At 40.0% G+C, this 14573-nt stretch overlaps 1 protein-coding gene across 2 annotated transcripts in view; it reads right to left on the bottom strand.

The window, feature by feature from the left end:
• Window positions 1–14573, bottom strand: part of Skil (SKI like proto-oncogene) — a 29098-nt gene that overhangs the window by 6581 nt on the left and 7944 nt on the right. Inside the window, exons 3-4 of one of the 2 annotated variants that reach the window (XM_041658997.1) lie at window positions 6002–6099; window positions 2749–2840 (exon numbers count right to left, since the gene is read on the bottom strand). In XM_041658997.1, coding sequence (XP_041514931.1) covers window positions 2749–2840; window positions 6002–6099 — 190 coding nt within the window. Of the gene's footprint in view, window positions 1–2613; window positions 2841–6001; window positions 6100–14573 lie in introns of both variants that reach the window. The other variant, XM_041658996.1, reaches the window with a different exon arrangement.

The raw sequence follows: 14573 nt of genomic DNA, 5'->3' as shown, positions 1-14573 counted from the left end.
AATAGCATATATGCTAAAAGCAGAATGATTCAAAATTAGACATGGGCTCTGAGCAAGGACGACATGCAAACTTGTGAAGCATTCCCTATTTTTAGAGCAAAGTATAATGATGAGTATGTATGAAAATATAATAATGGACCCTAGTATTTTATGCTAACTTAAAAAGCTAACAAAAAAAATTCAGAATCCAAGCCAGGAATGGTGAATAACACACACCTGTGATCCCAACACACAGGAGACTGGTGTAGGTCACAAGCTCAAGACCAGCCTGAGCTACCAGTGAGGTTCTTGTCTCAAAAGACCAATTCCCAAGAATTCAAGAGTCCAGAAAGAAATCCATACATTCATCAATTGCTGTTATTATTGTTCCAAGACAATTTAATCAGGAAAGAAACAATTCAAACAAGAAAGAACAATCTCTTCACCAAGTGAGCAGCAGTACTAACATGTTAAGAAGCAAAAGTGGGACTCCCCACAGTATATAAATAGTAATTCAAGGCCAGGAAGTAGTGGTGCATGCCTTTAAGCCCAGTATTTCGGAGGCAGAAGGAGGAGGATCTCTATGAGTTCAAGGCCAGCCTAGTCTACAGAGCGAGTTCCATGACAGCCAGGGCTACAGAGAAATACTGTCTTGAACCTCCCCCCATGGTATAAATATTGATTCAAAATGACCTAAATGTGAGATTAAAGAATTAACTAAGAGCTGAAATCATTAAGTATACATCTTCCTGGCCTTGGACTAGACAACGCTTTCTTATATATGACACCTGAGGTAAGAAGGCAAATTAATCAAACTGAATTGCATAAAAACTGCAACCTCATATGCTTTAAGGATCACTAAATAAGAAAGTGAAAGGGAACTTCAGAATGACAAATCGTATATCTAATAAGAACCAAATTATAAAATGAGCTCCTGGAACTTAACAGGAAAGATACAACCCAATTTAAACACAAGCAAATTGGACTTTTACCTCAAATAAAACAGCCAATGTCCAGAAAATCATAAAAAGATTCTCAACTTTATCTAAACCATTAGGAAATTACAAACCAAAACCACATACAACACTATACTATAACCACTGCAATGCCCGCATCCAGAACAGACAGTAACACGTGCTGACACAGATGCACACTATACCATAACCACTGCAATGCCCGCATCCAGAACAGACAGTAACACATGCTGACACAGATGCACACTATACCATAACCACTGCAATGCCTGCATCCAGGACAGTAACACGTGCTGACACAGATGTGCAGACACTGAAATCTTGCCTAATAAAAACACGCAAGACCTCAATAACACACATTATCCTTTTTATCTAAAATGTCTGAATAAGCACATCCTATGACCACACACAGACAAGGAGCTAAGGGAAAGGAGAATGGGGTGTCTGTCAGAGGGTGCCGGGGACGTGTATAGGAGCCATTAATAATGCTCAGGATCAAACAGTTGTCAGGCTTTTCACAACACGGTCATTACACTTAAGGCAAATGAATTGCACAATTAAGTTACATGGTATGTCAAAGGTAACTTATTTTTTTAGATTTAGTTTTTATATGCACCAGTGTCTTGCCTGCAGTGGAGATTAAATCCCCTGGAGCTAGAGTTACAGGTAAATTGTGAGCTACCATGTGGGTGGTGGGAATCAAACCCAGGTCCTCCCAAAGAGCAATAAATGCTCTTAATCACTGAGCCATCTAATAAACTAGGAAACCAAATAATAAAAATATAACGATATATGAATTAGTAGTCCCATCATAGTTCAATCCAGAGAAAACCAAGTCACAACAATACCAGGTCAAACACAGGAAGCTGTCAAACCTATGACAGCAGTGTAGCATAGCAGCGAGACCGCCTGAAAACTCACAGGCTGCCAAATGGTCAACCGCATGGCACTGAGCAAAGCTGCAAAGTCCAATGGGACGGGGCAACACATACATGCACACCTCTCCTGTGGTCCGTGACAATTTATTTTAAGGGTTTCTCTGTAGCTTTGGAGCCTGTCCTAGAACTAGCTCTTGTAGACCAGGCTGGCCTTGAACTCACAGAGGTCCGCCTGCCTCTGCCTCCCAAGTGCAGGGATTAAAGGCGTGCGCCACCACCACCCAGCAGTCCATGGCATTTTTAAAGGCAGAGGAAACAGGCAGGTTTTCTTTCCCACACCACTCAGCATCTGCATCAATGCCGTCTGTCTTACTGTGTAAGCAGCCTCAGTTCCGTATTCCTGAACTGTGAGTCCAATATTAAATACTTAACATCACGTAAACAGCATCTCAGCTCACAGTAAGAAATCAGAAAAAAGACGAGGAAGTGCTGAAGGATGCTACCAACAAGAGGAAGGAAGAAAAGGCGAGTGAGAAAGCCATCTGCACCGTAGCTGTGCCGCTTCCTCTCTTCACTAGCCTCCACAGGCTGCCACCATTCTAGAAAGCTCACAACTGAGGTGCAAGAAATCACCCTGAGTTTTCAATGTTAGAACTGTTTTAAAGTAAAAGCTGTGATTATATGGGGGAAAAAATTACCTTAAATAGAAAAGGCTTTTAAAATAATGATTAAATGTGTCTCTTAACCAGCTGATTTTAAAAATATAACTTCTAAATACTTACCTAAATGACTGTATAACTCTCTACTTGTTTTTAAATCCATTTTCTCCTGCTCCTCAAGTGAGACGTCTGGGTAAGACACTGTTCTTTGTTGTTTACTATTACCATGAGGCTTTTCTGCCTGTTTGGAGAACTTACTTGTCTCTGTCTTGGTGACCTCTTTAGACTGGGAGGCAGATGTGAGTGACACATTTGGTGCAACCACTTTATCACACATGTACAAGTAGTAGCTGGAAACAGAGGTGAAACAAAACACACATTACATATCACGCTTAAGTATAAATCCAGATGTGGTGTCTCTCTATAAACAACTTTCTGCTACTAGGACAATGTAAAATACAAAGAACAGAGATCACAAAAAAGATTTCTTAGAAAAAAGTCAGGACTTATGGATAACAAAACTTTGAGGGATTTTTTTGTTATTTTATGAGTAATTTCAAAATACCAAAAAGACACTGAAGAAAAAGTGAGTCTCTTCCTCTTCCCTCAAAAGCACCTGAGAACTAAAGCCATGAAACGGAACGTATGGCACCCACATTTATAATCCCAAAACCTGGGAGCTGAAGCAGGAGGACTTGCCATGAGTTAAAGTTAGCCTGGGCAACACAGTGAACTCCAGGCATGCTTCCCCGGGCTGACACTGAGATCCTTTCTCAAGACACAGATAACTACAGGCATGAAGTTCCTCGTGGAGCTTCTTAGCCGCTGTGCTTCATTCAGTGAGGCTTGCTGCAGGGAGAGAACAGTGCAGGCTACTCTGGTGCCTGTCTTCTTATCCACAAGTAAGCAGTGTGTGACTGAGTCAAAGAGGTGCTCCCAGGAGCCTTTTTCTATGCCTCAGAGAGAGGACACATTCTTGGAATATTGCCCAGCTACCAGGCAATGCTTCCATCAAAACCTGTCTTAGTTAGGGTTTCTATTACTACAACGACACACCTCGATCAAAAGGAAGTTGGGGAGGAAAGGGTTTATTTGGCTTACTCTTCCACAGAACTGTCCATCACCAAAGGAAGTCAGGACAGGAACCTAGAGGCAGCAGCTGATGCTGACTTGCTCAGCCTGCGTTCATATAGAACCCAGGACCACCAGCCCAGGGAGGGCACCACCTGTTGTAGAAGGCCACTTATTCATTCCTGGCCGCCCAGAACCCAAACAATCACACAGAAACTGTATTATTTAAATCACTGCTTGGCCAATTACTTAAGTGAATTGCTAGCTAGCTCTTACATCCTTTGCTTAACCCGTTTTTATTATTTTATTACCACGTGGCCTACCGACAAGGTTCTGCCCAGTGGCTTGTGTCTTTGTCCTCTGGTGGCTCCCTGGCTTCTCCCTGATTCTGCCTACTCTCTGTTATATACCTATCTGTTTCAGCCTGGCAATATGCTGTTAAGGCATTGGCTGAAAGCAGCTTCTTTATTCATTAACCAATGAAAGCAACACAGAAGGACTTCCCACACCAACAACCTACCATGGGCTGGCCCTCCCCCATAAATCACTAATTAAGAAAATGCCTTACAACTAGATCTCATGGAGGCATTTCCTCAACTGAGGCTCCTTCCTCTCTAATGACTCTAGCTTGTATCAAGTCAGCACAAAACCAGCCCCTACAAAACCAATTCTTAATAAAGCAGAAATAATAAACTATATAAAACTAAAACTGAAAGAACTACTGACTTTTCTCAAAGTGCAAATAAAACTACTCGGTAGGTAATTTTATGCAAGCTTTACATTTTTGTAAAGCTTACATTTACAAATTTGAAAAGATATGGTCATTTAACCAACACTGCCCTACACTTTAATCTCTGTTTACATCTCACTTTCTTTTTCTTTTTTTTTTTCGAGACAGGGCACTAGCTCTTGTAGACCAGGCTGGCCTCGAACTCACAGAGATCCTCCTGCCTCTGCCTCCCGAGTGCTGGGATTAAAGGCATGTGCCACCACCGTCCGGCTACATCTCACTTTCTGTAAGCAGGATAGTTATGTTACTACTCTTTACGTCTGGTTCTGAATACTTGGTGTTCTGCTTTAAAATCAAACCAACAGAACCTCTCGTGGGTTTAACAGTGTCCTGAAGACTCAATTGGGAACTGTATGATTGTGATGGGGTGCATGTGTGAATTATAAAACTAATACTGACAACCATGATGTGATGGAGGTGGGTCTTGTATCTATTTGTTGCTTTCATTGGTTAATTAATAAAGAAACTGCTTGGCCCTCTGATAGGGTAGAATTTAGATAGGCGGAGTAAACAGAACAGAATGCTGGGATAAAGAAGCCAAATCAGGCAGTCGCCATGATTCTTCCACTCCAGACAGACGCAGGTTAAGATCTTCCCTGGTAAGCCACCTCATGGGCTACACAGATTATTAGAAATGGGATAGATCAATATGTAAGAGCTAGCCAATAAGAGGCTGGAACTAATGGGCCAGGCAGTGTTTAAAGAATACAGTTTTGGGGCTGGAGAGATGGCTCAATGGTTAAGAGCATTGCCTGCTCTTCCAAAGGTCCTGAGTTCAATTCCCAGCAACCACATGGTGGCTCACAACCATCTGTAATGAGGTCTGGTGCCCTCTTCTGGCCTGCAGGCATACACGCAAAACAGAATATTGTATACTAAATAAATAAACAAACAAACAAATAAATAAATAAATAAATGAGAGAGAGAGAACACAGTTTCCGTGTAATTATTTCGGGTACAAAGCTAGCCGTGTGGGTGGTTGGGTGCCAGGAACGTAGCCCCTCCGCTCACATTACTACAAAGATGCAGTTTTATTGAAATATAAACACTAGATTGTGAAAGATGTGGTTATTATAAAATCTCCAAATAATAATCAAACTAAGGCTAGGGGCAGGAGTGCACACCTCTTATCTCAGCAGTTAGGAGGCAGAAGCAGGTAGATTTCATGAGTTCAAGACCAGCCTGGAGTATCTAAGGAGGCCAGCCTGGGCTATCTAGTGAAAATCTGTTTCAAACAAAAAACAACAAAACAAAACAGCAAAGTAACACACTCTTGAAGAGTCAGTTTACCTCTTAAAGGTAAAAGAAATTAATTCTTTCAGTTTCTACTTAAAAGTAGAAATTTTATATTTCAAGAAAAAAACAATAAAGATTATTGTAAATGTTCAATACAATTTTACAACTCACTTCACTTTAGACTCTTTGATTTTTTTTCTAATAAAATAGCTAAACAACTTTCCTATGATTAAAAACAAGCAGAGGTGTGTTCAATTCTGATGTACTTGTCTGAAATAACTCTGAATCTTCAAAGTCTATTATCAGGGAAAACCTAAAGGTAAGTGATTTCATTTTCAATCCTCAGAAAGATACCTAACAGACAGCTGTAAATAAATCATAAACAAGCAAACAAACAAATGAAAACTCACTTACCTGGGGTGTAAAAACGAATGCGTCTGAGAAACATGGTCACCTTCCTGTTTTATAACAGGGTACCAGGATGGCAATTCCATTCCTGACGGTGTATCTGTCTGTAGGAGTATGTGGAAAGGAACGTTACTGAGCGCAAAGATAACTTCTTTATGTTTAGAGTCTTTAAGGGATAGAACCCATGGATTGAGCCCAGGGCCTTGGCCGTGTTATGAAAGCACTCTGAACTGGGCTTTATCGCCGCCCCCTGGCAGGGCTGCAGAACAAGTGTCCTATTTTTAAGATTCATTGTCTACTAAATGCTCTCCCACAGTGCTGTCTCATTTCTTAAAGCTTAGCAACTGCTACTATCTGGTCTCAAGTTCTAATATGTTCACTCAAATGACATGGCTTAACAGAAACAATTTCACACTTTGAGAATCGTTTTCAAATAATATAACAGGACCCCAAAAGTACACAGCACTGAGAACCTCTGACTCTCACTCAGTCTTGCCCACATTCATAACCAGCCGCCACCTGACAGCACAGCATTTTCTAGAATTTTAGCTAGATACCATTCTATACTCTGGCCAATTAAATCTAAAACTACTGTGCTTGCTAGTAAGAATCAGTAAACCATATTCCTCAAATATTAAAACTTTTTTTTTTTGCCTCGAACTCTCAGAGATCCACCTGCCTCTGCCTCAAGTGCTGGGATTAAATATTAAAAGCTTTTTAAAAAGCACTTATAAATAAAGGAACAGGGGGATAACTGGTAATTTCATAAATATTACTGGCTAAGAATTTTACACACTCTGCTTAATTCTAATAAATGCCCCCCTCCATAAAGCAGTGATCAGAGTTAAAAACAACCTTAGAAAAATGAACTAACTATAGTTCTAGCATCTTCCTAATTTTGGCCTGCTTTATGTTTCCTCCTCAACTATTTCCATCACAGTAATTACCCACTCTTGTGGGACAACAGGGAGCAAGGGTTCCTGAGAGAAAGGGAAAGGAGCCAAACTGAGGCAGATGCCAGACAGGATGTGGACAGATCTAAGACAGTGAGTGAAAGGAAGGCTAGCCTGAAAAGACAGCAGGATATTTTTCTGAATCCTTGCTTCTGAGAGACTCCAATGCCATCTGCAATTCGGAAGTACATGGAAGAATGACAACCCCATGATGAAAATACAGGGCTGAGGGTGAGGCTCAGGATAGAGTATTTGCCTGGCAGACATTAAGACTCTGAGTTCAGTTTCCAGTACCACACATAAAAGTGCCCCACCTAAGGGAAGGTCACCAACACTACGAATTGGAGAAGCTAGTTTCTCCGTCCCAGTATTTCAGGTCAGGAAAGAACACAAAGGAAAATCATGCAAATTGGTCTGGGGTGGGGGACACCTTGCTAATGGAGAAAACCAAAGTAAATAAAGAAACTTTGGATAGATCAGACAAGCAGCCCAGAGACTAAAACAAAAAAGAGCCAAAAACAGAAGGAACAACTCCTAGAATAAACACTACACAACTTCATAATCCAGAAATGACTTTAACTACAAAAAAAAAAAAAGTTTTTAAAAGAAGAAAATAAAAGGCAAGCTAAGTGAGATGACTCAGTGTTAAAGACAGTTGACATCAAGCCTGACAATCCTGAGCTCAACCTGTAGAACACAGACAGGAGAGACTGACTCTACCTCCACACATATGCCATGGCACATGATCTCACCCAAATAAATACAATCTTTAAAATTTAGAAAAGAAAAATTTAAAACATGATAATTTGTATGTTTTCTAAGAATTATTGGATGAGGAATTTGAAACACAAATAAGACTATTATTATTATAGAGGTAAAGTATTATAGAGGTAAAGAATATTTTTTAATATTTATTTATGTATTATGTATACAATATTCTGTCTGTGTATATTCCTGCAGGCCAGAAAAGGGCACCAGATCTCATTACAGATGGTTGTGCGCCACCATGTGGTTGCTGGGAATTGAACTCAGGACCTTTGGAAGAGCAGACAATGCTCTTAACCGCTGAGCCATCTCTCCAGCCCCAGTAAAGAATATTTTTATAAGTTAATCTTTATTTTTATTTTACATGCATATAAATACTTTGCTTGTATGTATGCCTGTGGATCATGTATGTGCAGTCTGTGGAAGCCAGAAGAGGGCATCAGATCCCCTGGAACTAGAGTTCCAAGTTGGCCTTGTGGGTGGTGGGAATCAAACCCAGGTCCTCTAGAAGAGCAACCAATGAACTGCTGAGCCACAAGAATAGAACACTTGAAAGGATTTAAGAGTTGGTTATCTATTGAAGACTTCTATGTGAGCAGACGATTTCTTTCTGAAAACTTCACAAAGCTGATAAAATAGTCAAGACTCAAATAAACATCACAGTTCTGAGGGGTTATTCAGAATCTTGGCAGACTCAACCACTTATTTACAAAGTAAACCAATCAATTGTTTGCGGTTTCTCAGCCTACGGCAGATTAAAAAGAGAACTGACTTCTAACAATAAATACTACATGATAAATGTTCACAGACAGCTGACAACCTGATAGAAAAGAGAACCACAAAATAAAAGAATAAAAATTGCTATATAGCAAGATAATCTGAGGATGCCAGCATAGGGCACGCCAAGTCATTTACTACATTTCAATTGTGTACTTTGAGTTCTATAGTAGCTGGTACTTAAGTCTTGAATCCAGATGACATTAAATTATATTCTGTATACTACTTAGATCTAAACTTATTTGAAGCACTTAAATTTATCTTAAATGTTTACACTTTTAGGGATCTGAAGAGTGGCTCAGTTGTTAAGAGCCCTGGATGCTCTTGTAGGCGACCTGGGTTCATCCCAACACCCAAAAGAAGGCCCACAACCATCTCTAGCTCCAGCTCTAGGGGAGCCAACATCCTCTTTTGATCTCCAAGGGTACCAAGCATGTATGTAGTGCACAAACATAAATACATACAAGCTAAACACTCATACACAGAAAAAGTAAACCTTAAAAATTAAAAAATGACCCAAATGGCACATTTAAGCCTTTTTTTTAAATATTGTAATTCTTGAAAGTAGCTTAATAGGCAAAATATTTTGCATTCCAACTCTATTTGATAAGAGGATGTGCCGATAAGCATCTGTAAATTAACTCTAACAAACTAAAGAAAGCTAAGATTACCTTGAATTAAACATAATTTTTTGATTAAACTCACTTTAAAAAAAAACTTTAATTGACCTTATGTATTAAATAATTCTTGATATACTGCCCAGTAAATCATTTTCAGACTTTTTAAAGTTAAAACCACTCAACTGAACCACACATTTAAAAGGTTTACTGGTACAGATACTGGAATCTGAAATCTTCAGAATAGCTTGCAAAAAGTTTTCAAAAACCTTGAGCTGGAACCTGACAACTTAAACAGTAAGTTCATTTCAAAGCTCTTTGACTTGTGTGATAATTTTATTCATAATTTGAGCACAATACGTCTTTTTTTATTTTTGAGGCAGTGGCTCACTATGTAGACCAGAGTGGTCTTGAACTCTGAGATCTACTTTCTTTGCTTCCCAAGTACTAGGTAAGATTAAGGGGTTGAGCCACCATGCCTGGTCATGCCTTTATTTCAGCAATATCTCTGAAACATTACCTTAAGTAGATGTATTTATTTATTTTTAATCATTCATCCTCAATTTCTATTCTTTATTTCCTATTCTCACATCAATCAACCAACAGAGTCACAGACCACATTCTGAGCAAATCCCATGTTCTAGTTTGCTTTCTGCTGCTATGCTAAATGCCATGACTAAAAGCAATTTGGGGAACAGGATTTATTTAGCTCAAGCTTCCAATTACGAGTCCATCACCACGGGATGTCAGGACAGGAACTTGAGGCAGGAACTGAAGGAAGCAGACACCCACAGAAGGTGTTTACTGTCTTGCTCCCTGACTGTCAGCTAGTTTTCTTGTACAGCAAAGATCTCCTGGCTATGGCTGATACTGCCTACAGTGGAGTGAGCCCTTTTACATCAATCAGCCATCAAGAAAATGCCCCACAGGTAAGTCACACACAGGCTAATCTGATCTGGGCAATCCCCAATTGAGGTTCCTTCAGATAACTGTGGACCATGCCAAGCAGACAACTGAAGCTAACCAGAACACTCTTTAATGACTATCTAGACTGTTCCTAGCCAAAGTCAGAATTCCCAATTTCACCTTAGTAAGTGGCTATCCAGACTCTGAACAGTAACTTGAAGTCAAGCACAAATTTGCTTTTGTATTTTCAGTATCTAGCACCATGCCTACCATGCAGTATTTGTTGAATGATTTTGAATGACAGGGTAGCTCAGTAATTCCAGGATAGCACTGTAAGGGTATTGTGGCAAGGAGCTGCAATGATTCCATGGTCAAGTATCTGCCCAGCATCCGTGAGGCTGAGGATTAAATCTCCAACACCAAGAAAGGAGAGGAGGGCAGGACAAAGGATGAGAGGGAGTAGCACCCGGTTACTGGCCACCGTGAATCTCAAAAGACAGTCGTCACATTTGGCATCTTTAGCTGGACATGTTTGGCTACATTTTCTCCGATGTACAAATTAAACAATACAAGTCCAAAGAAAATGCACAATGCCAACAGTGATGAAGTACTGCAAGTTAATTTTGCCTAAAATGCTGCGGTAAGCCATAAACACATCTAACAAATTATCCTAACTACATGTTAAAAACAATTAAGCACGTGTTACAAAACGAAACATTCACAGACATGCCAGATTTTCTCTCCGAGGCCTACATTTGTCTCAACATACAAATTAGGTTTTCAGAAAAAAAGAATATAATTAAACAGAACAGCAGTAATGCTCCTGATCAGAAATACAAGTTAGATATCAAAATGGGAGCCTTTTATCTTACCACTCAATGTGGGACAATTTATTCCTTTCTGTACTTAAACATTAAACAATAAGCATCCAACCCTGGCAGACAGAAGGACATCATGTGTAGTTTAAGGCAGTCTTCCTAGTTTAGAACGCTTCTACAGCGGGGCTGTCCCACTATGTCATCCTTTCAGACAGACAAGCAAAGTTTTAGATACATTATTTAATCCAAAGTTTCTTTTTCTACTAGACACCAATATAACACCTATGAGAGCAAAACTGAAAGGATCCCAATATATTTTTAATAAATCATAACGACTTTAAATACAAAAGCACATCCAGCTGTTCAGTGCTATTTGTATTCACACTGCACTTAAGTCCTTGGAGGACCAGACCTACATTCAAGAATAAACTTGGCTTTTAAGTGATATGCTTGGTTTCAATTATAACATCAGATTAATATTATACTCCTTAATTTGTAACGATGAACACTGATTGTAAGTTTTTAATGTGTTTACATTTAGAGTGAGTGTAAGACTATTTGTGTGAGTTGTGTGTGTGTGTGTGTGTTTTCAAAACACAAATTTCATGAAACAGTTCTCTCTACCATTTGTAACCTGGGGACTGAACTCAAGTTTGATGGCAAATGCCCCTACACACTATCATCTTGCTGCCCCCTTCCCCAAAAATCTTTTAAAAGCAGGGTTGTTTTAAATGCTACAAGTATGCGAGGCGGTGGTGGCGCACGTCTTTAATCCCAGCACTCAGGAGGCAGAGGCAGGCGGATCTCGGTGAGTCCGAGGCCACCCTGGTCTACAAGAGCTAGTTCCAGGACAGGCTCCAAAGCTACAAAGAAACCTTGTCTCGAAAAAAAAAAAAAACCCAAAAAAGTCTTAATGGAATGCTTATATAAAGAATAAAATAGAATGCGCATTATTATGTAATACATTCAACATCAATTGTCAGCAACCTTCCAGGGACACTAGATAACCTAGACACTATTGCTTAAGAAATGCCTCCTTTGGTATATGGTATCCCTGGCACTGGGTCTTCAGCTCATATATAACAAAGATATTCAAGTGGTCCATAAAGGATTTCAGAAGTATACAAAGCACCTCCTACCCAATAGCTGCCAACAACTTCTACTGAAAGAAACCCAATCCCTCAAATGGTATCCAGTTTCCTCGGTGTGCCCAGCATGCTGTGAATGAGCGTGTCAACAATTGAAAGAAACATGTGTTATGAGATAGCAAACAGCTTACTTAGGAGCTTTTCAGGCTTACGTTTATGCCTCACTTGACTGAGAATTAACCCAATGCAAAACTGAAGCACTATGATCTAAGCACCTGTATTAACTTATCGAGGGCTGATCCCCTGGATCATAGGGAGTCACATCAGTGCCTGCTGCTCACACTGAAGTTAACTTCCCACACACCTGACAAAGCCCGGTTGGAAAGCAAAGGCTGCACTTCTTATAATAAATATATAGTCGTTGTCTTACACTTCATGTGAAGTTGGTAGCATAGTTGTCCCTTTGCAACCTGAACTGATAAAACTCTTGTCAAGGAATTAACAAAGAAATTAAGAAAAAAATGTTATGCTGTAACTATTGCTATAAACTTGACAAACATCAATGTGCTGGATCCCCCGCCCCAGGTGCTTGGTATCCAATCCCAGAGCCCTGTTCACACCAGCCAAGCCTCCTGCCACTGAGTCACATCCTCAGACAGTTAAGCAGACAAGAGTTCTAGTTTGTTCTCTGTCACTGTGACAAAACACTGAGGAAAAACAACTTGGGGATGAAAGAACCGTTTATGTAACTTTCACTTCCAAGTCACAGTCCACCACTGAGGGAACTCAGGACAGCTCAGGCAGGAATCAAGGCAGCAGAAAAAATGAAGCAGGAAAGTTGGCCTGCTCATCTTCCCTGCTTCTACAAGCCAGAAACATCTGCCCAGGGGGTGGCCCTCCCACATCAATTAGCAATAAAGAAACTGTCCCAAAGACAAGCCACAGGCCAATCTGATTGAGATAATCCCAATTCAGACTCCTTCAGATAACCCTGGCAGCTGAAGTCAACTAGGGAAAGCAGCAATCTCAATACCATAACTGTATTTTTACTGAAATATCTGTCAAAATGTTTAACATGTATAAACCTAAGGCTTTCTGCTTGTATGGGTGGGTACCAGAAGGGCAAAAGGGTAATGGATACTCTGCAATTGCCTGTAAATCACCACCTGTGGGTAATCAAACCTAGGTTCTCTGCAAGAGCGGTAAATGGTCTAACCACTGAGCCAGATCTCCAGATGCAAAATTATTCTTTAAGATTTCAGAGGGGGCATCTTTTTCCATGCTTCAACTTTTAATTTCACTGACTCTATATCTGAATTTCTTTTAAAATTATTTATGTGCATTGATGCTTTGCCTGTATGTATGTCTGTGTGAAGGTGTCAGATTCTCTGGAACTGGAGTTACAGTTGTGAGCTTCCATGCGGGTGCTGAGAATTGAACCCGTGTCTTCTGAAAGAGCAGCCATTGCTTTTAAGCCCTGGGTCATCTCTCCAGCCCCTAAAATTGTTTTCTTTTAGGCAGCACATAATTGTGCTATTTTTAGCCAATCTAGTAAATCTGGCCATTAATGGAAGTGTTTAGATCATTTACATTTGCTATTAATATCACTGCATTCCGTCTACCCTCTTATTATTAGTACTCCATTTGTCCCCCTTGTGCTTTTAAAATTAAAAATAAAAGTAAGGCTTTATTTTTCTATCTTAGTTGGAAACACATGCATTTAAAAAATATGGTCTGATTTGGGCCTTCAAATATTGTTCACTACCAATACAAAAAGAAAATCGGCCTTACTGTGTATAATATCCTCAATTTTCTATTTTATTCTATCTTGTGTTGGCTTTTTGTAAAATACTAATGACCTACTAAAATGATTTCATGCTTCTTCCTTCTGATCTTCAACCTGGTTATGAAGAGGGTTAAAAATGCCAAGACACTGACTGTGTGTGGTGAACTAATCCTTTCCAGCAGGCTGGAATGGCACTGGCACACCACAAGGTTCTTGGGAGAACTGACAAAGCCGCTCCCTAGGCATTTCCTGCAGGGCTGACTTCTCTCATGGAGCCTCACAGGAGAAAAAGGTACAGAGGAAAAGTTGTAGTGAAAAGGAACTCAAGATAAAAAGAACCAATATCTAACTTTTCTTAAATCGTGTCTCTTAAAAAAATGCTAACAATTCCATTTTAAATTAAAAAATTAATACATCCTATTTTTTCATTAAAACATGGCAGTACTATTCCCAAAGCATTCTAAAACTTTACAATAAAATCAAGGAACTCCTACTACTAAAAGATTAAACTGAAAAACTCAACCACTATAAACTCCCTATCAAGAGTCACTGCCATGGCGGCGCACGCCTTTAATCCCAGCACTCGGGAGGCAGAGGCAGGCGGATCTCTGTGAGTTCGAGGCCAGCCTGGTCTACAAGAGCTAGTTCCAGGACAGGCTCCAAAGCTACAGAGAAACCCTGTCTCGAAAAACCAGAAAAAAAAAAGTCATGCCGGGCGGTGGTGGCGCACGCCTTTAATCCCAGCACTCGGGAGGCAGAGGCAGGCGGATCTCTGTGAGTTCGAGGCCAGCCTGGTCTACAAGAGCTAGTTCCAGGACAGGAACCAAAAGCTACGGAGAAACCCTGTCTCGAAAAAAAAAAAAAAAAA

The sequence above is a fragment of the Microtus oregoni genome, unplaced genomic scaffold, assembly GCF_018167655.1.
Source record: "Microtus oregoni isolate MIOR12 unplaced genomic scaffold, Mior012 000010F_ref0000083, whole genome shotgun sequence".
Classification (NCBI taxonomy): Eukaryota; Metazoa; Chordata; class Mammalia; order Rodentia; family Cricetidae; genus Microtus; species Microtus oregoni.
Note: the sequence above shows the minus strand (reverse complement) of the source record. Positions and strands in the feature narration are given on the sequence as shown.